Consider the following 24,336-nt stretch of genomic DNA (forward strand, 5'->3'; position numbering starts at 1 on the left):
TGGTTGGACATCACAGAGGCCTGATAAGCAGGCTAGCTGCTGTTAACCCAACACTCATAGCATTTCACTGCATAATTCATAAATCGGTGTTTTGCGCTAAACTGTCTGGAAAAATTAAAGAGACAATGGATACTGCGATGAGGCTGGTAAACTTTATTCGCGCGAGTTCTGGCCAGCAACATCGCCTTTTCCGAGCCTTGCTGGAGGAAATGTCAGCAGAATGGCATGATCTTTTGCTGCACAACGATGTCCGATGGGTGAGCAAGGGCCGTGTGCTGGAGAGAGTGTGTGAACTTCAAAATGAACTTTGTTCATTTTTAAGCAGCCTTCAAAGCCAAAAGGCAGAGAAATTTCTGAGGTTTTTGAACGACAGCGCAGAGATGGCATACGTGCATTTTTTGTGCGATATCATGTCTCACCTTAATCAGCTTAATTTGCAATTGCAAGGCAAGAACCACACCATTGCAGACATGTACAAAGCTTTTGAAGCTTTTCGTTTAAAGCTGACACTTTTTGAACGGGATCTTCAAGGGGGAAAGCTACATTTTCCGCATTTGCAACAGCATTACAAGAAACACCAGATGCGAGAGGACCCGCTAATGCGTGACTTCGTGACAAGACTGGCAGAGAATTTCAAGGAGCGATTTGAGAGCTTTAACCTGTCAAGTGAAAAACTTCTCTTCCTAAGACAGCCATTTTCAGTCCCAGCAGATGGGCAACGGACTGCTGAGGCCAAACGGCTGGTTTCATCCTTAGATGAAGCATCTTTGCAGCTGGAGATTTTCGGAATGTCTGATTTGCTCAGAGAGCAACACAAGGAGGCTAGTGTGAGCGACTTTTGGACAAAAGTGGTTTCTCAAGCTAAATTCAAGAACAGCAGAATCATTGCAATGTTCCTACTTTCAATGCTCCCCTCCACTTACATCTGTGAGTCATCGTTTTCTATAATGGACATCATCAAGAACCAGAATAGAAACAGTCTGTCCAGTGTGCATCTTGATCAGTGTCTCTGGACTGCTACAACAGAATATAGCCCCAACATCAGAGGTATTGCTTCAGCCTGTCGCTGTCACTTCTCTCATTGAATGCGAGTACATGTCAGTTAATACTGTTACAGATTGATCCCCATAAAATCTAAGAACAATACAAATATTAATGCTGAAAGGTCTAATAATTGAATCTTCAATTAGGGAAAGTGAAGAGAAGAGATCCAGTCTGGAGATGAGCAGGAGCAGTTGACTCGCATGGCAGACATGGAGATCCAGATTTTTTGTTTGTTCATTTGTTTTTAGTATTCAACAGGCAAAGTTCTTTAATTTTCTGTTTCTGAATACAAAAATTTTCATAATTGTTTGAATAAAAGACTACTGAGAAATGTAAAAAAAAAAAAAAAAAAATCAGAATATGTATATTGTGACTTTTAACAAAACAACAACAAAAACAACAGCAACAACAACAACAACAACAACAACAATAATAATAATAATAGCAGAGCAAACATTGTGGTTATAACATTGTGGTCGGTGGCCCTTGGCTTTGTATTGTTGGCAGAATTTGGCCCTTGGTGAAAACTAATTGAGGAACCCTGCTATAAATACTGGAAATATTCAGTAACAGCAGATATCCAAATTAAAGCATTCACATTATGCATACATAATCTAAATATGACCACATACTGACTCATACACAGAATATTCTTGTTCACATAAATGTGCTCGCTCATTTATAAAATCAATTCATTCAGTCACAGACTATTTTTGCATCACTAAAAAAATAATAATAAATAAATTAAGCATGCATGCACTGGCTCATATGTTCAGTTGATGTACGCATAAAAAGATTTTCACGTCAGTTTCCGCCTTTAAAAATCTAGATTTGTTCTTCACTTTTGATGCAGGATAAAAACCATGGAATTTAGGATCAAATCTAATCATACATACATTTTATAAATGAGGCCCCTAGTCTTTTTACAAGATAATTAAATCCTGCTGGAATCGCAAGAACTAATTTACTCATTTGGCATATGCTGCACAGAACTTGACAAAACTGCAAACACCCCCGATGGTGTTGAAATCAATTAAGTACAACCACACAACCTTTTTAAGCTTTAGTAAGCATCTCTAGAAAGTGGCATCAGTCATACTCATTTCAGTATTGTGAGCTCTAACCTGAGTGGGGAAGCGTAAGAGTGACTCCGCGACCCTCTGCAGAACTGGCAGGCCGTGTCCGTTGACCCTGACTGTTTCATTGCTGTCTCCTGCTTCTGGTTCTGTCGGTGTCTGAGGAGAAACTTCTAGAAGCATTTCCCTCACACATGCTGGGTTCAGGTCAACATGAAAATCTGCAGAGATCTTGCAGCCTTTGGTCAGATCAAACAAAGCCAGGCTGATGAAGAACGGCTCCACCTGACGAGAGACAAAAAATGGGATAAATGGGGATGGTGAATCATTACATCTCATTTGACTTCTGGCAACCTTGAATTAAACATATCTGATGTAAAGCAATGTCTCTGGACTGTTATATGCTTTCACGGATCATATGGTTTGTGGTGTGAAGATGTTTATGCCAACTGGGACACTAAGACTCACACGCCGAGAGAAAAAATACTCAAGTTTCTGGGTCAATTACATACTGTTCATTTTTTTGGTCTTTGCGGACTAGATCTTCTACGCTGCTGCAGAGCACGTACGGAGACTAGCTACTGCTAGAAAATATACAGACATAATGAGTTAAGCATGTGGACATGCTGCTGCTACACAAATAGACAAAACACAAGACATGATGCATCGAGCATGTATGAGATGCTGCTGCACAAATAGACATTGCAAGCAATCCCCATGTAGCAGATCTCGACCAGTGGAGCTGGGGTGGAGGTGGGTTTCAGGGAAAGAACTCTCACAGCACGCTGCAGTGAAACCGGCTTATCAGCGAAACGGAGTAATTTCAATGTTAGACAAAGAGAGAGATGCAAGCTGATTGGCTACCCAATTACATATCAAAGGACCAAACAGCTTACACCATGCGAGCTGATTGGCTTGACATATCACATGTAAGTGAGCCAACTGGCTAACAGACTGGCTAAAAGAAGCTATTAGCTTTTGCCACATAGCTTCCGCCATTTCGCCATTTCGCATTGCTGATCTTTGGTCATTTTTCATTGACCTTTTTACAGTAAATTTGAATATACACCAATATATTTTCCTAAATATCAGTACTTTTTAGATTTTTGTATCCAGCACATATGTGTGTGTCATTTCACTCCATTTCCTTGAATCATTTTTCTCTAGATCCTTCAACAAAGTGTCGGAAAGTCAAGGAGTGTTCAGTGCAACAGCTTTCCAAACCCCGCTGATGAGTGCAAGCATTCCTTCCCCAGAGCTATTGAGCATGCACCAATGAGCATGACAGTATTCATCACTGTGTATGATGTCCTGGATGAGTCTTTTGTCTGCACTGCTGTTCATACAGTATGCCAAGATCCTCTAATCCTTTTCTTGTCAAATAACTCCCCAATATAACTAAATTAAACAACTGTGAGAACTACAGTATATTAAACTGCTGTCCTTTGATAATGGAAACTTAAACTTGAGTCTTAAAGGTGCACTCAGTAATTTTTTCCTCATTAAAAAAGTTTTATTCCTAAAGACATAAATTGTAATTTTGCAGTATATGTAGGAAATCATGACCAGTCACATTAAAATTAAGACTCCAGTCATATCAGTAACCTTATAAAAGCTGTTTTATTCTACATGAAGAGGGTCCACACATGGAGGCTGCCATGTTAGAATCACATGACTAGCCGATTACTACTCGATTAATCTCAGTAACCGTCCTGTTATTTGACATTTTCACTCATTGATTAAGTAATCATGGCTGACTGTGTGAATACTACATTTCTACAATGGCATCTGAAACAGAAAACAATTGATTTTAAATTATGCTTCATCCAAGCCGCTAGGTATCAGTGTAAGTCCAAAATTACACAAAGACAAAAGTTACTGAGTGCACCTTTAAGTTAGTCTGGCAGTAGTCTGGCTTATTTGATAAAAGGCTTGAAGCTTCAATAAAGTTGGAGTGTATTTCTGCACCACAAGCTTTACCAAACAGAATTGTAAAAAAAAAAAAAAAAAAAAAAGTTGCCAATGTTGTTATGTCTGGCTGGTCGGAAAGCGCACACTTGTTTTGATAGTGCCACGGAGCCACAATGTTTACACTTTCGACCTACATATGCTTTACTTATAGTTGTCTATGCATTTTTAACTTGGATAGGTGAAAGTAATTTAACATAATTATGTTTTTGCTTAGAGAAATTATTCAGAGACTTATCGTATTTGCTAATATTGACTTTTGATTTTTGATAGATTTTTCATAGGCTAAACATCCTTCTACATGACTAAGCAAAAAGTTGAACTTTGTTTGATCACATGATCTAGATACAGTTGCCATCATTTCCTGCCAAAACCGGACTACCACAACAAAAGTGAGACACTTGAAAGATGCACAAATTCTAGATCAGAGGTCACTCACATTGGTTAGTGCTCCATCATTCTTCTCACTGATGCATCCTTGCAGGCTAAAGGTCAAATCGTGACAACTGACCATGATTCTTCGTCCAAAGCGCTCTTCGAATGGCTTCACGTCAGGCTCAATGCCCGAGAAATCTAATCTCTGAAGAGGACCAGGGAGACATCATTTATTACTTTTCATCATTACTTTAGACAGGCAAAGAAAGACTGTCTGTCCATAATAGTTTTACATTGGACTTAGGCAACTAACCTGAGTCTCAGAATCGAGGGTGAAGATCTTCTGCCGGCCATCATTTCTGCTCATTTTATTCAGCTGCTCTGTCTCTCTAGCGTACTAGAGATGAGAGAACAAACACTTTGTATTAACTATGTTTTTTTTTTTTTTTTTATATTTATGATGTAATATCCTATAAATAAAAGTATGGCTATGTTCGAAATGGAAAAAAAAAACCATGCTACTCTGACTGTATTTTCAGTATGTAGTATGTACAATATGTACAAAAAGTGCTGTATACAGCAGAGCACAATGAATGGTAAAGCCTACTCTATCCCAATGCAATGCACCTAAATTAACCTTCCATTTAGAGTGAAAGAACTAGAGGCAATATCAACCACAATTTTAATATCTCATTCTTGACTTAATTTTGATTGAACTACCAAAAGTTAAGGCATTTTTTCACAAAATTGGACAAAAAATGCAAAACAACCATATTTATTTCTGAGATGTTAACTGGGTGTCACTAACAATTAAACATGCAACATGATGAGGTCATGTGACAACAATGTAGTCTACTACTGTTTGAAATGTTTATTGTTGCACATTGCATTCTGTTTCACATGCTGTTTTTATAGAAGTAGTAGGCACTAAACACGACAGTATGCAATAGGCATTACCCTAATTTTCCATTTAGAACACAGCCTAAGTGCTTATCTTCTATCAAATAAAAGAGCCTCACAGGGGACTCAATTTGTTCTGTGCAAGTGATGGATTACAATGTTCAAACCACTCCAGTTACCAGATTTGACAATTGTTTTATGTGAAGTACCTTCATTAGCTCTGGATGAAGACTTCGGCCAAAGCTCTCTGCAAGGTTCTCTGGCTTCCCCTGACTGCTGCTGTCATCATCTGTGTGGATGAGTCACAAAACTTGATGAATTACAAATAATTAAGAGAACAAAAAGCACAGACTGGATTATTACATTTTCTGAAGAAAATGTGAATGATGCCTGCCTGTGCAAAGTCGTCACCATGATTTAGAGCATTGCAATTTGTTTTTGCAAGTCCAATCTCTTTGAAAGTAATACAACACCTCACCTCTAATCCACACGATTTGAGGTATACTTCATGTCTGTTGCTCAAATGATGTATGATGAGTCAAGTAACGGACCAAATTTTAATACTTAGGGCTAGGGGTCTGTTCGAATCCCTATGTATGAGCAATATTAATAGTGATGCTTGCCTTTGTGCAAGAAGCTGATTATTTTATTACTTAATGGATGAATATGGGTTTAATTTGAATATACGTTTTACTGATAAACTCTAATGTCAAACCAGGGACACAAATTGGAGCTTTGTGCTTTGTATTTCTCTCAATTATTCATGAATGCACTTAAAAAGCTGGGTTCCCAGAAGACTTCAGACTGATCTGTGATTACAGCTCTAGGAAACAAATGTGCCCAGAAAAAGAAACTGCAAGACATACACACTGTATCTGTGAATTGCAAAGGTGTAATCAGTGCCACCACCCTCTCTCCCTTCACTGTATGTTACAGGCTGTATTTAACATAAACAGCTGTTTGCTTCACATATACTGTCAAGACCCCCTACAATAAACAAAAGAACCATTCCCCAAATAGGGAAATGCACTCATGAAGAGGGCTTCTGAGAGATTGTCTTTGTTTAGACAGTCAAGAGTAATGAAAACCAGAAGAACTTGTTAAGACGTTATGGCAAGCATCAATATTACTATTGCTCGTACTTTGGGTTAAGGGTTTTTCAAAACCCCTAATCCTAACTTTGGAACCCGCACCATTTGTTCACTACAGGCATGATTTGAATTACCTCAAATGGTGCAACTTGTGGGAGAACATACGTATGATTTTTAGTGATACAATGGGTGAAAAATCACCTAGATTTATAATACAAGTCCAGGGACCAGATGGGACCAGAATAGCATAGGCCCCATTTACACCTTGCATTAACATGCGTTTTCGGTGATCGGATTGCTATCAGATATCACATGACCACATTAAATGACAGGTGTAAAGGCACCCAAGACACATTGTGAACGGATCGTGATGGAATCACTGAAACCACATTCGGAGGTGGTCAGGAACGGATTCTGACCATATTCAAAGAAGGTGTAAATGTAAATGTGTTTTTGTTATCCGGATACAACTACGCAAGTAATTAATTATGTGATGAAGTCGTGCTACAGTCATCCGTTGTTAAAGTGCTGTGTTGTGTGTTCTTGCCTTTTTCCTGTTAATTTAACCATTGTAATGTGAAGAACACAACAGACACTGCTATCTTGCAATCTTGTCACACGAACAATGAACAAAATCACATTAATTATTCCACTGGAATACACTTGGAATATCTTTTTTCCTCAAATCCCCACTCGCTCTCCACTCTCTCCTGTTTTCTACACACATGAAACCAGGCTTCACTCGCGCAGTAACGAACGCAAGATGAATATCATTAAATTTGCTTCTGCGACCCGAAATTTTGCTTTGGTGGCTGGCAAAAAATTTTCCATAAGGGAAAACACTGACTGTTAAAGTGATAGAAAGCATTTGAATTATCCATCAGTGTTTTTAAAATTTGGTAAAAGATGGTGACTTTTCAGTTACCACAGCCTCTGATGTAATAAGGAAGTAGCGTTTTGCATTTTGCACGGGTGACTTTGATCGAATCTCTAAAAGATCATAGTGGAGATGCATTTGACTGCAATGTGTAAATTCAATCCAGCTACAGAATATCCAGATACTATCCTGATATGAAACTCATGTTAATGCAAGGTGTAAATGGGGCCATAGAGACATTTTATTTGGGCCAGTAAGGGACCATAAACACAGAAAACACTTTTGTGTCCGTCTGCGCTGTTGTTAGATCTTCTTGTATGTTTCTCCTGTTGTAGTTAAGGAGTTTCTTCTTATCAGTTTCTCCTGGCTGGTTCGCCAAATTGTTAGATTTTCTTGCATTGGCTGACCAGATGATGGGTGGCTCGCCAATGTATCAGAGTTTTTCCTAATACATAAAGAAGAGTAATCCAGACCAAGTGCTCGTGGGCAAAAGATTTTACGGATATCAATTGTGTAGCATAGCTCTTCTGAATCTTAACACAAGGAACAGTTTGTGACAGACCTTTATAACTTGTAACAGATGTGCTAACTAAACATAAACGAGATCTCAAAGGAACTCCTGAAAGGAACACAGCAGGTGGCACCCTAAGGACGCTCCTGACAAGAACCCAGAAAATGGGTTCTCACAGAAACCTCTTGAGGGTAACCCAACCAATAGATAGGTTTGATGAATCTGTCCCATCTTAACAAATACAGCTGCAATGGACTTGCATCTGAGGCACAGTTGCAATGTAAAACCATCTAGCTTCTACAATAAAACAAAATAAATAAAAACATCATTCTTTATGTTTTGGAATTGTTTCTCTAATCTCTATGTGAACATGCTCTAGATTAATGTCTTTGTTTGTTGCCATGAATCTCACTTCTTTTTCAACTTCTTATCCCATGAGCACAGCATTTTAAAGGGTTAGTTCACCCAAAAATGAAAATTCTCTCATTATTTACTCACCCTCCTAGCATCCCAGATGTGTATGACTTACTTTCTTCTGCAGAACAAAAAATAAGATTTTTAGAAGAATATTTCAGCTCTGTAGGTCCTCAAAATGCAAGTGAATCCACATAAGGGCAACATAAAAGTACTCAAGACGACTCTGGTGGTTAAACCCATACAGTGGCTAAAAATATTGGCACCGTTGGTAAATATGAGCAAAGAAGGCTGTGAAAAAAATCTGCATTGTTTATCCTTTTGATCTTTCATTAAAAAAAAAACAAAAAAACACAAAAATCTAACCTTTAATTGAAGTAAAACAATTGAAAGAGGGGAAATATCTCATTATTAAATAAATATTTTTCTCCAAAACAAGTATTTACCAAGGTTGCCAATATTTTTGGCCACAACTGTATCTTCTGAAGCAATATGATCGGTGTGGGTGAAAAACAGATATATATTTAAGTCCTTTTTCACTATAAATTATCCTCCTTGCTCAGTCAATATCCACTTTGCTTTCACTTTCTCATTCTTCTTTTCTTGTGTTATTTACATTCTCCGTGCATATCGCCCCCTACTGGGAAGGGAGGAGAATTTATGATAAAAAATGACTTAAATATTGATCTGTTTCTCACCCACACCTATCATATCATGTCTGAACACATGGATTTAACCACTGGAGTCATATGGAATACTTTTATTATCAGATCAATATTCACTTGCATTGTATGGACCTACAGAGCTGAAATATTCTTCTAATAATCTTCATTTGTTTTCTGCAGAAGAAAAAGTCTACACATCTGGGATGCCAGGAGGGTGAGTAAATCATGAGAGAAAATTTTGGGGTGAACTATCCCTTTAAGATGGCATATCAAGTTTAATTTTTTTTTAAACTTGACTCAAGGCACCTGCATTCTGTTCCATTGGTTGCGCTGCATCTTTTTTCTAACGCGAGAACACGTTCTATTTCAAGTTCAACAGCTCCAAAATAACCACTAAGCAACCAGCCAGAAAACCATAGCAACTACAAAGCAGCATGATAAAAACCACTTGGTAAACCTCAGCAACCACATAGCAATGCCCTGGCAACCACCCACAACATCCCAGCATCATGTAGACAAGTTTTACATGAACAAACTCTGCTCACATTTTCCTCAGAAGAATCTAGTTGAGATTGGAGGTTGAATGAGACATCCAAAGAGTGTTGAGTATAGTATGTATGACACTTTATGCTGTTCTAGTGATGTCTAATTCTAATGCTTGTGTATCCATGGTGTGTCAGTAGTAATCATATAACCTCGGACATAACTGAAAATCATGAATTAAATGCTCTCCTTTTACATGACAGCTCACACACTAAAGGATGTTAAAGACGTGTTATTGCATAATGCTGTGTCATTTCAACAGAGATCTAAATCCTGCTTATTAGTCATTCCAAAAAACAAGAAGTAACAAATATGTTTGAGTGTTATTGAAAGCAGAATTTCATTTCCTCAAGACCAGCTTACAGAAGGGTTTAAAAGGGATAGTTCAACCAAAAATGAAAATTCCACCATCATTTATTCACCCTCATGTTGTTCCAAACGTGTATGACTTTCTTTCTTACATGGAACACAAAAGGAGATGTCATGTTCATGTTCCAAAGAAGAAAGTGATACAGGTTTGGAACAAAATGAGGGTGAGTTAATGATGACAGAATATTCATTTTTGCACATTTTTTTTTAACCTTTAAAACAAGGCCACTCTTGGTCAATGTTTATAACAAAGAAGCATAGGGAGTTTAGTGTCTTTATTGAACAAGCCAAAAGTAGCGTTCACATTGCAACTCCTCTATGAGAATAAAGCCTCCCTACATTTCAGTAATCTGTTATCACAAGAGAAAATATTTACACAGAGAACCAAACCAAAAGAGCAGGTCTCCTATAATGAAAGAGCATTTGCACAAACACACTCAGAATAGAAAGTGTATTATTATTCCATGTGCCTATTTCTAATACACAGAAAATTAAAAAAAAAAAACTTTGTATTATACTTGGAACGGTCAGAATGGGAACTATGCATCTCTTCAGGAAGTAGTTCAGGGCAAATAAGCCAGAGTTTCCTCATGTGCAGCTTATTTCTATACAAACCCTCTATATGAGAAATATTTTGGTTGTTTAGTGAGTGGGAGGGGGATGTGTGTTTGGAGATGGAGGCAAAACAGAGAGACCAGCAAATTAACAACTTCTTGTTGTTGACATTGTAGGAGTGACATCATGTTCTCTTTGATTATGATGTAATAGACATCATTAAAGTAATGGTGTTGGTCTAACGACAGTTTTGTGATGGAAAAACTGGACTGAGCATTACAGGAGATATACAGTAGATATATGTTAACTTTGTGTTTATGCGTGCATTTATCACCTAGAGAGCCTTCTGAGGTCTCTGATCCGTTCCTCCTGTCCTCCAGTAAAGCCTGTTTCAGCATGCTCACCCACTCCTCCATCTCCGCCTCGCTGTCGGCCGCCAGATAGTGACTGTAACGCTCCTGCATCTTCAGCTCAAAGCCGTTCCGCCGCATCTTAGGACACTGCAAGAAATGTGCTGCGTCAGTGAGTGGAGGAATTTAATGCCATCACTTTAAGAGCCGTTTGTGGTTGTACTAATAATTTGTGTCCCGTAAATCACATTCCTCCAGTTGTGTCCCTGAAATCTGACCCTAGCCTAAAGGCTGCTATATGTTGCCTTCAAATCAAATTCAGACATTTTCCTCTACAGTATACTGAAAACAGGCAGGAAAAATGAGTTGAATTTAGCTTTCCAGCTGCCAAATTCACTTCTTCCCTGCCATGAAAAACTTTGTCAAAGCTGGTTAAAACACAGCAACATTAATGTAACAATCAAAAAACAATCTGACAAATTTCCGTGTTTTTAACATGCAAACTAGGGATGTCCCGATACCATTTCTTTTTTTTTTTTTTTTTTTTTTTTTGAGAATGAGTATCGATACTTCATTTTTGGTACTCGCCAATTAATTAAAACTTTAAATCAAATAAAAATAGCGGAGGAACTGTTGCTGTCCACCATGGGATGGAGGACCCGCTGCCATCCGCCAGAGGAACCGCTGACGTCCGCCAGGAAGTGGAGGAGCTGTTGCCGTCCGCCATGGGATGGAGGACCCGCTGCCATCCGCCGGAGGAACCGCTGCCATCTGCCAGGGGGCGGAGGACCAGTTGACAACGTGTTCGGGGCAGGCGAGCCCGTCTCTCTCTCCTCTCTCTGCTTTCTCCTCTCTCTTTCTATTCCCCCCCTGCGTCCTGTTTCCAATCCCAGGCATGTGCGGGTCGGACCCGGAGACCATCCTGATGTACCAGCGCTCCATCCTTAGAAATGGGGGGGGTGGGGGAGTAGGTCACAGACCGGAGAATTATCCAGCCTGAGTTTGGCGATGGGGGTATGTGGCGAGCAGGGCAGGGCCGAGCGGGCCGGGAAGATAAGTGGTGAATGAGTTCCACCTGTGTGCCACACCGGTCTTGCATTCCAGTGAGGGGCGATGGGAGTATTTAAGTAGAGGAGACAGTGGCAGATGGGGAGAGAGACACGCATGAAACTGTGTGTGTGTGTGCGCAACGTGACTGTGGGGAAGCAGTGCATTTGGTATTGTCTTTTAAGTTGTAAAATAAATGTCTAAATGTTTAAGCCGGTCCCAGCTTCCTCCTTGCCCATCTTGTGAACCATTACACCTTACTTAATTGAATTTGAGAATGTTTTTACAAGCAATTTAGTGTCTTTCATTTGGATTAAGTCAGTTTCATTGAGCCAACACAATTTAGTTGGATTAGGTCAAATCTATGTACTATAGTAGTTTTAACTCAACTTCATAGGTTATTGAAACTCAATTTACTAAGGTTTCATTCAAATAATTCTATTATGTTGGTCCAACTTAATTTACTTTGGTAATCATTAGTATATGCCAGGTGAGCAAGTGGAAGGACAGTGAAACTGCTGCACTGTCAGTTTAACTACAACTGCTTATAGAACTAAAAAGCTCTCAAATCAAGTATCACTTGAAAGTGAAAGTCCATCCTCAACCTGAGCACAAGCACCATTCTTCACCACAATGGTAACCCCCAAAACTCCAGCTTAACAGACTCTTTTTAAATACCAATATAACAGAACATTAAACATTAACAAATCTCCTCATAAACCTTCTTTAAGTTAAAAAAAAAAAAAAAAAGTCTATATTATCCACGTCTAGACATATATATATATATATATATATAGATAAGAACATTCCCATGTGCATATACACAAACAAAAGGTGGAGAGGCAATCCGTTTGCCCTGTAATCAGCACTCCTTTCATCTAATTTTATCCAGATCTGCTGGACATATCAGTGTGTGGCTATTATTAGAGCATGAGGCCCAGATTAGTAAATGTGAGGTGTTTTATGTACACTATCCCAAGACCTCTGCCAGCAAACTACTGTAACCCTTCATCATCAGACATCCACAAAAACCATTCACCCAGAATGCCTGTATAAAATTGTCAAATTCCAAGCACGTACTGGAACCACATCTATACAGGAGTCTAGATAGATGGAGCCTTTTGACTCTTTGCAGTTTTTCTCATCTTTGTATGAATTCAGTATGTAGGAGCCGTCAGGAAGTTGAGACAGGTAGAAATACCTCCTCTTGAACACCTGCAAAAAAAAAAAAAAAAAAAACAGGAGAGAAATTGAGCTTTGAGTCCCCGGTCCGTAATGTGATACATTCATTACATTGTTCATTTTGCATAATTTTTTTTTTTTTTTTTTTTAAACTAATAAACAAAATAAATAAAGCTAAAACTAATAAAGTTAATCTCACCAACATTTTAACCACATTTCTAATATGAGGTTGTTCAGTAATTACATATTATCTATTAATAATAATGGTATATAAAAACATTATGTTGGTCAATTACAAAGTAATGGGACTGAATAAGTTCTGTTGATCTCCATTATAAAGAGTGCAGATAATTCCACTAACCTTCATGGAGACAGACAGACTGCTGTTTATGTTGGCTTTCTGTAGCCAGCCCTGAATCATTACACCTCCTCTCTGAGAGCACAGAGATGACGAATCCTGGCACATACACAAAGTCATCTAATGAAGCAACTGATCTGAATACAATATATTTGTATGCATCTTTCTGCTTTTTAAAATCTAATACTCAAATAAGAACTCTGTGTTCTGCCTTTCTGACATTTTATTTACACACACTCATGCAAATAAGCCACCTATCCCTTGTATAGAAACTTTCACCCAAATCATTCACCCAAAAATGAAACATTTCTCATCATTTACTCACACTCATGCTATCCCAGATGTGTTTGACTTTCTTTCTTCTGCTGAACACATATGAAGATTTTTAGAAAAATATTTCAGCTCTGTAGGTCCATAAAATGCAAGTGAATGGGTATAAAAAATGTGAAGCTCAAAAATGCACATAAATTCAGCATAAAAGTTATCCATACTTTACTCCAGTGAGTAAAACTATATCTTCAGAAGCACTATGATAGCTGTGTGTAAAAAATCAGATCAATATTTAAGTGTTTTTTGGTTTTTTTACTATAAATCTTTACTTTCACTTTCACATTCTTCTTTTGTTTTTGCCGATTCACATTCTTCATGCATATCACCACCTACTGGGCAGGGAGAAGAATTTATAGCAAAAAAGGACAAAAATACTGATCTGTTTATCACCCACACCTATCATATCATTCTGAAGACATGGATTTAACCACTGGAGTTGTATGGAATACTTATGTTGCATTTATGTGCATTTTGGGCCTTCAAAGTTCTGATCATCATTCACTTGCATTGTGAGGACCTACAGAGCTGAAATATTCTTCTAAAAACCTTTGTTTGTGTTCAGCAGAAGAAAGAAAGTCATACACATTTGGGATGGCATGAGGGGAAGTAAATGATGAGAAAATATCACACACATTAGCAAAACACACTAATTGTGCTTTCACAAACACACAAAGTTTAAAGTTGCTTGAAAACAAATGTATTAAATGCAATCAATATGTGTATTCAAGACCACAAGCGATTACAAGTGTGTGTGTGTGTGTGTGTAACCCTGTCTAATCTAATTGAAAGGGCCTGGCATCCTTTATGTATGTGCTTTTCTCTGGCTCTCCACTGTAATATAATTGTCCAAATGACCTTCTCCCCTCTTTCCTCTAGTATTTCTCATTCCCTCTCTCTCTCTCTCTCTCTATCAGCCCCTCTAAGGCTGATTAATTGCTTGCACCCTTTTCTCTCTCTCAAGTCACTTTGCTAACTGTTTAATTTAAATGGGCATGAAATAAATTATGTGTGTGCTATACTGTAAACATGTATGTGTGCATGCAAATAAAATGACAAGTCATAAGCTAAACTGTATATGATGCATTAAATCAGCATCTGAGGAAGGGCTGAGATCTACAAGATTCATTTAAAAGTTTTAATGTGACAGGTGACTTTATAGTATAGTAGCTACTGAATTGTTTTATTTTTATGTATTGGCCTTATTGTTGTATGTTTTAGTTAATTATTGGTCTCTCTCTTTAACCCTTTAAAACCTACGCCTTTTTGGGTGTTCAACATACGTGTTTAGACGACTCATTAAACATAATTTAATTAAAATAAAGGAATTTACAAAGTAAAAAAGTCTAGATTACTCGAGTCTAGACACATACACGTAGATTAAAACATACCCATGCACAAATACACAAACAAAAGGTGGAGAAGCAATCTGTTTGCCCTGTAATCAGCACTCCTTTCATCTAATTTTATCCAGATCTGCTGGACATTTCAGCGTGTGGCTATTATTAGAGCATGAGAGTCAGGTTCCATGTAATGGGCCTCTGTACTGACCGTCTGGCCTTTATCTCTACATATGATTATGGCCTCACAGATGCAGAAAAATGTTGTCTCTAACATCCATATAACAGAGTAATAGGATGATAATGTGTTAATTCACACCTACACCCTTTTATTCAATACTTTTTGCAACATCCCTTTGCCAAGATAACAGTTCTGAGTCTTCTCTTATAATGCCTAATGAGGTTGGAGAACACATGGCAAGGGATCTGAGACCACTCCTCCATACAGAATCTCTACAGATCCTTCAAATTCAGAGGTCCATGTTGGTGGACTCTCCTCTTCAGTTCACCACACAGGTTTTCTGTGGGGTTCAGGTCAGGGGACTGGGATGGCCATGGCAGAACCTTGATTTTGTGGTCAGTGAACCATTTTTGTGTTGATTTTGATGTTTGTTTTGGATCATTGTCCTGCTGGAAGATCCAACCAGGGCCCATTGTAAGCTTTCTGGCAGAGGCAATCAGGTTTTGATTTGAGTCCATAATGCCATGTATCCAAACAAGATGTCCAGGACCTCTGGCAGAAAAACAGCCCCACAACATTAAAGATCTACCACCATATTTAACCGTGGGCATTGGGTACTTCATCTCTGTGTGCGCCAAACCCAACTCTGGTGTTTGCTGCCAAAAAGCTCTTTTTTTTGTTTCATCTGGCCATAGAACCCAGTCGCATTTGAAGTTCCAGTAGTGTCTGGCAAACTGAAGACACTTGAGTTTGTTGTTGGATGAGAGCAGAGGCTTTTTTTTTTCTTGAAACCCTCCCAAACAACTTGTGGTGATGTAGGTGATGTCTGATATATATATATATAAATATATATATATATATATATATATATATATATATTATTTTATTTTATTTTTTTTTTACTTTCTGACCTCAAGACCCAACTAATTCCTGTCATTCTCCAGCTGTGTTCCTTGGAGATTCTTTGACCACTTGAATCATCCTCCTCACTGTGTGTGGAGACAATATAGACACACGCCCTTTTCCAGGCCGATTCTTAAGATCTTCAGTTGATTGGAACTTGTTAATTACTGCACTGATGGTGGAAATGGGCATTTTCAATGCTTTGGCTATTTTCTTATAATCACTTCCCATTTTGTGAAGCTCAACAACCTTTTGCCGCACATCAGAAATATATTATTTAGTCTAACACTGTGATCGATGGTTAAGGGAATTTGGCCTGTGTGTTACCTCATATTTATATCTCTGTGAAACAGGAAGTCATGGCTGAACAATTTCATGTTTCTAGTCACCCAGGCGCACTAAAAATGTAAAATATGAATGGGAATATACTTCAGATATATTTTAGTCTTAAGAATCTCTAGGGGTGCCAATAATTGTGACCAATGTGTTTTGGAGAAAAATATTTAATAATGGGATATTTTCCCTCTTTCAATTGTTCTACTTCAATTAAAGGTTAGATTTTTTGTAACTTTTTTGAATGAAAGATCAAAAGGATAAACAATGCAGATTTTTTTCACAACCTTCTTTGCTCATATTTACCAACGGTGCCAATATTTTTGGCCACTACTGTAGACTACTGGTGGAAGTGAAAATCTGCCAACAAGATTGTAAACAACCCTATGAAATTGCTTGATAAGAGCAGTTTTCTTTACTGTGTTAATCTATTTCTCTATTTTCCTATTTTTTAAACAGCACGTCACAGCCATGAACATGATTTGCAACTTGTTATTGCTAGTCAGAAGCAGGTGATATTAGGGGGCAGGACATTCTCATTATCGAAAGCATCTGATGACAATTACAAAATGAGCGTCTAAGGAGTGACATTTTCCAAGAAGAGAAAACACTGGGTGGAGTAAAAGCCACAAAAAAAAAAAAAAAAAAAAAAAATTGAATTTTGATTTCATCAAAATTTTAACAGTAATAAACAAAATATGGTTGTCATTTCATACGCATTCGTTGAGCAGTTAGCTTGTCATGTTGTGAAAATAGTCAAGATAAAAACAGAAAACCGTTTTCACAATGAGAGAATATAGTAAGATAGCATGATGTTCTCCTGAACTCAGTTCTTCACTCATATTATGCATTTTAACATCTTACCTCCTCCCCCTCATCAACCTCAAACATCTGACTCGGAAGCTTCTCCATCTTCATCCCTTTACTGCAAGACAGAAAAAGCAGCTTAAGGCAATTTTTTGAAAATAGCTCTGCAAAAAACCTTTGGCAAAAAGAAAAAATGCAAACTTCAACATACCACGGCAGCATCCGGAAATCTCCTGAGTACGCCTCGTAATTATAGTTGATGACGTGCCAGTCAGTGTTGTACATCTTAATGCACTGGCAAAGAGAGAAAGCATTGCTCAGTTACTAAATCACTAGAGCACAAGTACCCATAAATATGTGGAAAAGACTGGAAAATATTAGTCTGGAAAACTGCAGGATTCACTCTTGTTTGGGCAGCAAGAAGTTCTGCATAATCTGTACCTCTATGGCGAACAGGCTTTTAGCTTCATTCTCAGCATTTTGAGGTACTGATGGAACAACTGTTCTCCTTTGACGATTAATCTGAGCCTCCTAGACAGACAGAAAGATGGATAAATAGATCCAGTAGATAAGTACTATATAAAATTACCATTTATTAAAACCAAAATCACACCAAAGTCCAACGTTTACACGTTTCAACATTTTTAACACTGCTAAAAGTAATAGTTTACCAAAAAATGAAAATTATGTCATGATTTACTCACCCTCATGTCGTTCCAAACCCATTTGACTCTTCTTTGCATGTTCATGAGCGTATAAGAGAAGTTTGTTCACGTGTTTACATGTTCACCCAAGAACTTGCGTTGTTTACGTGAGAACTTTAAGGTTTAAGTGCAAGCCATTGTGAACAGTGTTGGGTGTAATCTGTTTACAAAGTTAATAATTACTGTAACCTAAATTACTTTTTAAGAATCTGTTCTGTGAAAATATTAATTGATGAAAATGACAATTTTTTTTCTTTTCTTTTATTTATTTCTTTGTCGTACAGTAAGTACTAAATAAAAGTATTGTTAAGAGGAATCGGAATCTGACTCATTAAATTAGTTATGATTCCCATCCCTGCAAATAAGATTCTTGGGTATACCCGCACAAAGTTGAGGACTATTTTGAAAATGAGCTAAAATGCAGAAAATGTGTTTGTGAAGTGACTTACTGATACATCATCAGCCGGCCACAGTAGCAAGTCTCTCTGTGGATCATTGTGGATCTGAGCTTTCCTCTGGAACACCACATTTTCATAGTCCAGCGGCTCGATGATCTTCGGCTGCTCCTGTGCGCGCACACACACACACACACACACACACACACATTAGTGAAATGGATCTGCAATCTACATCAAGGCCTTCAACAGACCTGTGCTGTCAAATGCTAGTGCCATTCTTTATTGCTGTTTTTGAAAGCAATGAAACAATGCACAATGTTATTATTTGGATTTAATCTGACTTTGGACTGATATGTTGTGCTTTTTAGTGTAGTTTGTACAATGATGTTACTGCTTTGCCAGTGAATTTGACACCTCTCATGGCACCTCTACAACCTTCCACAAAACCTCCTGGTTGCAGGACTTCCAATTTCTCGCTCCATCACTCAGAAAAATAACTCTTTGGCTTAACTTGATTAAATCATGGACATTGGTTCTACATGTTTGAAATTAGTTTTCTTAAATTAAAATGACCATGTAATTTGAACTTAAATACTTCAAGTAGAGAGAATCTAACTGAATCAAGTAAACCCAACAACAAATTGTCAAAATAACTCAAATGAAACTCTTTTGGTGATATGTTAGCTATGGACAGGAAATATTAGCATGCTAAATACATGCTGATGGGAAGCACCTTAGTCAATATGCTATGGTTAGAACAGCAATCGCACACTTAATAAATCGATATGTAGTGTACTTGAAATATTAGTCCTGAATTTAGGCTCAAATCTTCACTATGATGGTAACCCCCAAAATTAAAACATAACAGAATTCTTCTAAATCTCAACATAAAAAAAAAAAACGTAAACACTAACAAGTCTCCCCTTTATATTCATCTTGCACAAGACTCATAAAATAACACTTAATTTTAAAATTTCTCTCCCTTTCGAGACCTATGCAAAGCATCCTGGGAACTACAAAATCTTCTACCAAACAAAAAATATTCATGTTGTCCCAACACAAATGGGTTAAGTAAGACACTTCAGTTGAATCATCGTACCTCAGTTTAGTTGAATCAACTCAGTTAAAGCTACACTATGTAACTTTTGGCTAGGGTTAGCGGCTGAAGCATAAAACTGCAAGTTACTTGCGGAGGAACACTTTACATCAGTTGTGATTCGACACTGCTCTTGTGGCACATGAATATCATGGTTTGAAGACTCAGAGATTACCTGCAGAGTGGAGTCATGACGAGCTATTTTCAGGTTGATATTATGTTATTCGCTTAAACATTTAGAACCAATATATTACTCAACCGATATATTACTCACTTTGAGGAAGATAAACAACACTCTTAATTAGTGTATTTTAATATGATTATTAAAGTGTTTTGTCCACTCCATAATACACATTAATGTTTGTATTGTACTACACATATTAATTCAAGACGTGAAACTCGTGAAATGGCTGATATACTGAAGACACTTAATTTTTTTATAACAATCTACAGCCTCAGTTGACAATGCAAGTGAATCACAATACTATAATGGTAGGTCTATGCACTGCAAACAGTAAGACTATAATATAAAAACTCAAAACAAGGATTTAAAGGTGTCACGCATTGAGAAATACAATTTTCCTTGATCTTTTGACATATGAGAGTTCATAGTACTATAAAAACATACTGTAAGTTTCAGAACTCAACTTATGCGTTAGTCCAAAAAAGGCTTTATTGAAACCAATATTCCTAAATGACTTGTTTTCTACTTCCTCGTCTCTATTATGTAATAGAGATGAATCCATCAGTACAAGTCTGCCTCTGCATAAACAGGTCAATGCCTTTATCATCGCCTTTTTGGCCCACTCACAGGTTCGCGGTTAGAGCAGTGATGAGACGAGTGTCGGCATGTAAGGGATAAACACAGGGGTATTGGAGCAACAAGAGGTTTGAGATGCCTGCAAAGCTTACAAAACTTTGTGCAGTGCCAGGTTGTGGAAAAACAGACTCTTTGCATTTGATTCCTAATGATCCTAACATGAGGAAAGAGTGGCTGAAGTTTATTTTTAATGAAGTCCCGGATCGCTTCAGTAAGACAGTGTTTGCTTGTTCGCTTGCTGTGGATTCTTTTTCAAACAAGACACAGGCTTTGCAGAGAGACCTAAATTAAAAGTTGATGCACTGCCAACTATACTGGACCCGACAGTAATGTCGCAACAGACAAGTTTGAGTATCCATGTTAATTGTATTACAATACATTTATATATATATATATATATATTACAAATTCCGAAACTGGCATTTCTCTGTGTGGTCAGAGCAAAGTGTCCCGATCTAAGAGGGAGAGATTGAAACTGCACCCGGCTGAGGCACACTCTGTCGCGGGGACGCTCGTCCCTCGAGCGCACACTTGCTGCAGCTAGATTATAACGTGATGGCTCATGACTTATTGAATCATAATATATGTGTCACGGTGCATTTCTTATCGTGAAGAAAACTGGCAATATGCAGCTTTATTAATAAGAGAAAGTTTGGGGCCTGGGTAGCTCAGCGAGTTCTGACGCTGACTACCACCCCTGGAGTCGCGAGTTGGAATCCAGGGCGTGCTGAGTGATTCCAGCAAGGTCTCCTAAGCAACCAAATTGGCCTGGTTGCTAGGAAGAGTAGAGTCACGTGGGGTAACCTCCTCGTGGTCACGATTAGGGGTTCTCGCTCTCAATGGGGTGCGTGGTAAGTTGTGCGTGTATTGCGGAGAGTAGCATGAGCCTCCACATGCTGGGAGTCTCCGTGGTGTCATGCACAACGAGCCATGTGATAAGATGTGCGGATTGACAGTCTCAGAAGTGGAGGCAACTGAGACTTGTCCTCCACCACCCGGATTGAGGTGAGTAACCGCGCCACCACGAGGACCTACTAAGTAGTGGGAATTGGGCATTCCAAATTGGGAGAAAAGGGGATTAATAAAAAAAAAAAAGAGAAAGTTTGTTTTTTTGAGAGTTAAAGATGGATTGAAGTGAACAGAAAGGTGAGAGAGGGTAGTCTTCGCCCCATTATACACCGCAACAAAATACGTTTTTTAATTTGTTTTTGTTTTGGCTTGTTTTCCAATATAAATATCTAAAACTCCTTTAAAACAACGTACATTTTCTTTAGAAGCTATACTGCAGAAGAAAAAATTGTTATCTGAGAATGTTGAATATAATATTAAAAATACAAATATTTTAAAATATCTAAAAATCCTTTAAAAAAGATGCATTCACCAGAGAAGCAGCATATAAGATATTCAGACTTGCTTTTAGAGAATATATCTTGAATATAAGAATATTTTGTCTTTACTGCACTCACAGGAGTATAACCAAGTGAAAAAATACACTTATATACAAAATACACTTCTTCGAAGTTTATTCTTAATTCTCTAAAAGCAATACTTAATATCTTATATGTTGCTTCTCAAGTAAATGTATCTTCTTTTAAGGATTTTTAGACAATTTTAAATGGAAAACAAGACAAAAACACTTGATAACAATAGGATTGTTTGCACTTATTTCATATGCAAAGATGATACCCAATCAGAGCAGTGGGCATTTACACTGAAGTCTTAAAGGGGACATGACCCGAAAATTTAGCTTTTTAATCAGAGGGCCAAAAACACTATAGAAAATGGACAATTATTTCTAAATTATGACTATTTTTGATGAAAAAAAAAATCTTACTAACATAAGTGGACCTCAGTGAACATTATCAAATTAAATAAATAAACAATGCAATGCATGACACCTTTAATTATAATGATGAAATACTTTATTGTACATGAAAATAATATGCAGAAATATGCAATATAACAATTACAATAAGCAATGTTTAACCGTATATTTGGGAGTAAAGTTACAACAGAGAGTTGGTCACACGCTAAACAAATTAATATACATTACTGTGCTATGAAATCGGTACATTATAAACAAAACGAGATGAGCATACATTCATGGGGATCTGCCTTGTACCTATTGTGGCTTTAGATCTGTTTAAACAGGCTATCTGCTAAAAAGATAAAATGGCAAATGTCCATACACTGATTTATTACTCCAAAAATACTTCAGCTTACACTTGCTTGCAATGTTTAGACCATTAGGTCTTCATCGGGGGGGGGGGGATTCACTCCGCTGCAGTCTTGACTCCTGAAACCTCGACTCTGACTGAGTCATATGGTTAGTTTCTGAGCTTACGGCGGCCATGATGTAAGCACGCAAGGACGAATGACGTATAATCCGTCCCGACCGCTGTGTAAAAATCTTTATTGTAGACTTAACATAGTGAATTGGAGTAAGACAAGGACAAGGTTTTGAACATGGATTTTTTTATGTACTCACTCAAGTCAATAATGAACTTTTGTTTATTGTAACTTAAAAAAAATCTTACATAGAGCAGCTTTAATATAAGTTCCCTTGGTTATATTAGTTGGGGTTTTTTTTTTTTTTTTTAGAGTAACATGGACATGGGCGGTTTGAGTAAAACTGATGATAGCGGGAAATTCATTCGATTTTTTTGGATAGTATAATTACTTGGAGCTTTAAAAGTCCTGCTCAGTGTTTCTCAAAGGTTCAGAGCTTTCAAAAAACATCTAATATGAAGGTGAATCATGTGATAAAGCTTAAACAGATGGTCTGACACTCATCTGAGGAGCTTTGTCCATGGAGGGGAGGAGTGTTTCCTCCAAAACAAAACATGTGGTAAAGACAGAAGAGACAGGAATTAGGCCAAGATATAGTTTGCTCAAAAATGAAAATTCTGTCGTGTGTTTACTTACCCTTTGTAGTTCCAAACCCATTTGAAACCCAGCAATAGTCACCATTCACTTTCTTAACATCTTTTCCCCCCATATGAATTGTGATGTCATTCTGCCAAACATCTCCTTGTGTTCCATGGAAGAAGGAAAGTCATGCAGGTTTTTAACAACACAAGGGAGAGTAAATGATGACAGAATTTTCATTTTTTGGGTGAATTATCCCCTTTAATCTCAACCCTAATATTTAATTTACATGATTAATGAACCATTTTGAATATCTCACCTATCCTAACCCTGTTGTTTTTTTGTTTGTGTTTTTCACTCTGTCGAACCATGTTGCACAGCACCAAAAAGGAACTGCCCGCCCGGACACTGTGAACTCCAACAACTAACAGATGACATTTCGGATGACTTGCCTGTAACCTCTGTTAGCGAACAACTCATTTATCACTGTGCAGCTCTTTCCCTTTGCTAAAGGAGCAATTTGAGAAATGAAGTGAGGAAGTTATGGTTTCATGCAACCATCTTAATTACACAACCTCATTCAGGTCAGGATCAGACTCAACAAAAATGGGCATCCAGTGCCTTCTGTCCAAAGTTTGGGGCCAAGTAAATGCGCCCATTGTTTCTCAGGTTTAAAGCGGCTCAGATTTGACAGGATCAGTGGGGCATGAACCTATAAAATCACACAGGCCTTTGTGGATATTTAAACCAAAATCAAAGGAATATGTGTTCCGGTTGAACTTCAAAAAGAGACGAAATTAAAGTATTTTGCATCTAATCCTTTTTTTTTTTTTTTATCATCTTGAAAATGACCAGGTCTAAGGGGAGGCTAGGGAGTTATAGCCCCATCTAGATTGCTCTTGTGTCTCTGCTGAAACTTCTGACGCCCCCCAGGCCAGCGGCAAAACACGATTAAGGGCGGACTGACCCAAGCAAAATTATTGAGGAGCATCCCACCATCTGACAAAGAGATAAAAAGTTGCCTACACTAAAGATCAAAATGCCGGATCTAGCTCAGACCTTGCTGCAGAACATGCACCATTAGAAGGGCATAAAAAGAAACAAAAATCAAAAACAAAATTTTTCTTCATTTAGTTCCCTAGAATTTTCTGAAATTTAATAACCGGCGAAATCATTCCCCTCTCAAGCCTGGTTTCAGATTCACGTGAAGCATGCCCACTGATAAGATACGGTC

General features: G+C 37.8%; 1 protein-coding gene across 1 annotated transcript in view; it reads right to left on the bottom strand.

Moving 5' to 3' along the window:
• LOC127450161 (dedicator of cytokinesis protein 11-like) overlaps positions 1-24,336 on the bottom strand; it is a 121,170-nt gene that overhangs the window by 89,490 nt on the left and 7,344 nt on the right. Inside the window, exons 2-12 of the mRNA XM_051714052.1 lie at positions 18,370-18,486; positions 17,658-17,747; positions 17,428-17,510; positions 17,274-17,334; positions 13,329-13,424; positions 12,866-13,000; positions 10,723-10,888; positions 5,573-5,652; positions 4,777-4,860; positions 4,528-4,668; positions 2,169-2,405 (exon numbers count right to left, since the gene is read on the bottom strand). Of these exons, the coding sequence (XP_051570012.1) occupies positions 2,169-2,405; positions 4,528-4,668; positions 4,777-4,860; positions 5,573-5,652; positions 10,723-10,888; positions 12,866-13,000; positions 13,329-13,424; positions 17,274-17,334; positions 17,428-17,510; positions 17,658-17,747; positions 18,370-18,486 (1,290 nt within the window). The remainder of the gene's footprint in view (positions 1-2,168; positions 2,406-4,527; positions 4,669-4,776; positions 4,861-5,572; positions 5,653-10,722; positions 10,889-12,865; positions 13,001-13,328; positions 13,425-17,273; positions 17,335-17,427; positions 17,511-17,657; positions 17,748-18,369; positions 18,487-24,336) is intronic.

The sequence above is a fragment of the Myxocyprinus asiaticus genome, chromosome 1, assembly GCF_019703515.2.
Source record: "Myxocyprinus asiaticus isolate MX2 ecotype Aquarium Trade chromosome 1, UBuf_Myxa_2, whole genome shotgun sequence".
Lineage (NCBI taxonomy): Eukaryota > Metazoa > Chordata > Actinopteri > Cypriniformes > Catostomidae > Myxocyprinus > Myxocyprinus asiaticus.